Source organism: Physeter macrocephalus, chromosome 14, assembly GCF_002837175.3.
Source record: "Physeter macrocephalus isolate SW-GA chromosome 14, ASM283717v5, whole genome shotgun sequence".
Classification (NCBI taxonomy): Eukaryota; Metazoa; Chordata; class Mammalia; order Artiodactyla; family Physeteridae; genus Physeter; species Physeter macrocephalus.
In genome coordinates, this window is record NC_041227.1 from 117,021,158 (window position 1) to 117,024,021 (window position 2,864).

The 2,864-nt window shown below is 40.7% G+C and overlaps 1 protein-coding gene across 1 annotated transcript in view; it reads left to right on the forward strand.

Annotated features, from left to right (window-relative positions):
- Positions 1-2,864, forward strand: part of EZH1 (enhancer of zeste 1 polycomb repressive complex 2 subunit) — a 26,443-nt gene that overhangs the window by 8,011 nt on the left and 15,568 nt on the right. The window contains exon 5 of the mRNA XM_028498114.2: positions 959-1,079. Within this exon, the coding sequence (XP_028353915.1) occupies positions 959-1,079 (121 nt within the window). The remainder of the gene's footprint in view (positions 1-958; positions 1,080-2,864) is intronic.

The following is a 2,864-nucleotide window of genomic DNA, read 5'->3' on the forward strand; positions in this document are numbered from 1 at the left end:
TCTACAATCCTTTCATCTGGGACTTTATGCTGACTCCTCCTAGGATTATTTGTGGTTCTGATAATCAGTCCTCTCTAAATATGATGGCAATCGCTTATCATGCCTGGTGACAGATAGCAGTTCTGCTGACTGGAATAGGGTATAGGTTTACAGAAGGAAATCATCTCTTAGAAGAAAACTTCAGAGTAATTTTACTTGATAGTTGGAGAACTAAGAATGACCGTTCTCTGCTGAACCAAAAAATAAAATAAGATAAAATAAAATAAAATAGAATAAAATAAAAATGATCCATTAGTATTGTTTATTGCCAGAAAATATACATAGCTTGTACTGCAATTGACTTTAGATTCCCACTGAGTGTGAGTAATTGGAATTGTAATCGTAATTTTTTATTATGTTTATCCGAGGTTAGTCTTAGTCTATATAATAGAATATACAAATACTTTATGGTTGCCAGTTTCTGTTATAAACATTCCAGGTATACTGCAGATTATACTCTTAGAAGCCTTCCTTTCATCTGTCTCTCTACTTAGGAGAAGAATTAGAATTGAAGACCTTTTAGACTGTTGTTTTGTGATATTTGTACCTATTTCACAATGATGTTTAGTGGATAAAATGACGTAATAGATGGAATCACTGTGAAAAAGAAATGTGCTGTCAAATTCTAGGTGTTGGGGGAAATATCATTGTTAATATCCAGCTTAACATTTAGTAGTTCATATTCTCAAATAGTAAAACTGACTTCTTTTTTTCTTCCAAGAGTAGCATTACCCGCTTCCATTTGAGGTTTTGTTGGCAAAACAAAATGGCCAGTCTTTAAAATGTAGTTAACTTTGTAACCAAAGGCATTTTCAGGGTCTTTAAAGCAGCAAAAACGGCTTGGCAAAGGTTCCTTTAAAGAGGAAAGAGGAGCTTCACGGTGGATTCATGGAATGAATCACATCTGGTTTGATTTCAGGTAGAAGATGAGACAGTTTTGTGCAATATTCCCTACATGGGAGATGAGGTGAAAGAAGAAGATGAGACTTTCATTGAGGAGCTGATCAATAACTACGACGGCAAAGTCCACGGTGAAGAAGGTAGTGGCACTGGGCTCCTGGGCTTTGTTAGGATGGTGCCTCTTATTTGGTGCATCACTGTCTTGCTTTTATCTGCTGCCTTATGGTGTATACACTGAAGAATATTTCAATGTCACCACATGGCTGGGAGTAAACATTTTCTATTACCAACACCCCTGTTAAATTTTAAAAGGAGTTGGGGGAATTCTCTGATGGTCCAGTGGTTAGGACTCCAAGCTCTCACTGCCAGGGGCCCGGGTTCAATCCCTGGTTGGGGAACTAAGATCCTACAAGCCATGTGGCATGCCCCCCCCCAAGAAAAAGGAGTTGGGACATAAAAGTTATCAGTGGCTAGAGAGAAAGTTTAGCGAACAAGTAAGTTTGATCTTAGGAGTTTTCCATAAATCCATCCAAGGCTGTTTTGTTCTTTGTTTCCCTTTCTGTGAGACTGGCAATGAGTATAACCTCTGTACTTAGATCCAGATAGCCCCTGGATCTCCCAGAAGTTGGTTATAATATTCTGACTTTCCTAAAAGTGTTACCAAACCAAACTTGGGTCTGCTCGCCCGCGTGTAGTAAAGCCAATCTTCTGACACCAGGTTGGGGTGAAGGAAAGTACAGCATTTATTGTAGGGTGCCAAGCAAGGAGAAAAGACAGGTCATGCTCAAAGGACCGGAACTCCCTGATGGCTTTCACAGAAGGGGTTTTAAAGGCAGTGTGAGGAAGGGGGCCGCAGGGTGCGTGATCAGCTTGTTCCCAATTCTTGGATTGGTTGGCATCAGGGTGAAATTTCAAGCATCATCAACTTTCTGGTTTCAACCAGTCTAGGGTCTGCATACTTGTGGTCAGCAGTTTTCCTCTGGTGGGGGTCTGCTTCTTGTAAGACAACTTAGGAACATGTGTCAGGCCTGTATCTATATCTTTCGGGGAACTGGGACTACGGTGGTTCTCCTACATTGTAGGTTTATAGTCTAAACTGTTACCAGTTTCCCGGCCCAACAGCTATTCTTTGTTTCTGCATCTTCTCATTTCCCAATCCTTACCTCTTGAGCCAGCCTTTTGGTGACTCAGGGAAGACCTGGGAGACTAAAGCAAAAGCCTTTTACTTCAAAGGACAGGGACACAGTGGCTTGTATACAATTTCAAAAGCAAGTCATTTGTATTTAGTTGTAGTTCTAGAAAAGGCTGTTAGTGTGTAAGAAGGGGAGATAGGGAGAGACCCTCCATGGATTTGCAAACCAATAGCCTCACCTGCTCTTTTGACAATTGTGGGTGCTGCTGTGATGCTGTTGAAATGCATTATTTATACACAGTGCCCCCTAGTGTTCAGAAGCTTTATCCTAAGTTGTAGTATAACCCCATATATTGATAGTATGATTTTTTTTTTAAAGTATGCTGTCTTTTGATTCAAAGAAGTCACTACTGACCCATCAGCAGCAAAACCAAGTACATTTTCATTTTATCATTCTTTCTCTGTTGCATTTGTATTGTTGGAACACTTTTGTGATATTTTGGACCATAAGTACAGGTTGATATTACTGAGAAAGTGAAGACCCCAGTAAAAAGAAGGCCCAGGGACTTCCCTGGTGGTCCAGTGGCTAAGCCTCCGTGCTCACAATGCAGGGGGCCCAGGTTCGATCCCTGGTCAGGGAACTAGATCCCACATGCCGCAACTAAGAGTTTGCCTGCCACAACTAAAAATCCCGCATGCCGCAACAAAGATCTTGCACACAGCAGCAAAGATTCCGAGTGTTGCAACTAAGACCCAGCACAGCCAGATAAATAAATAAATATTAAAAAAAAAA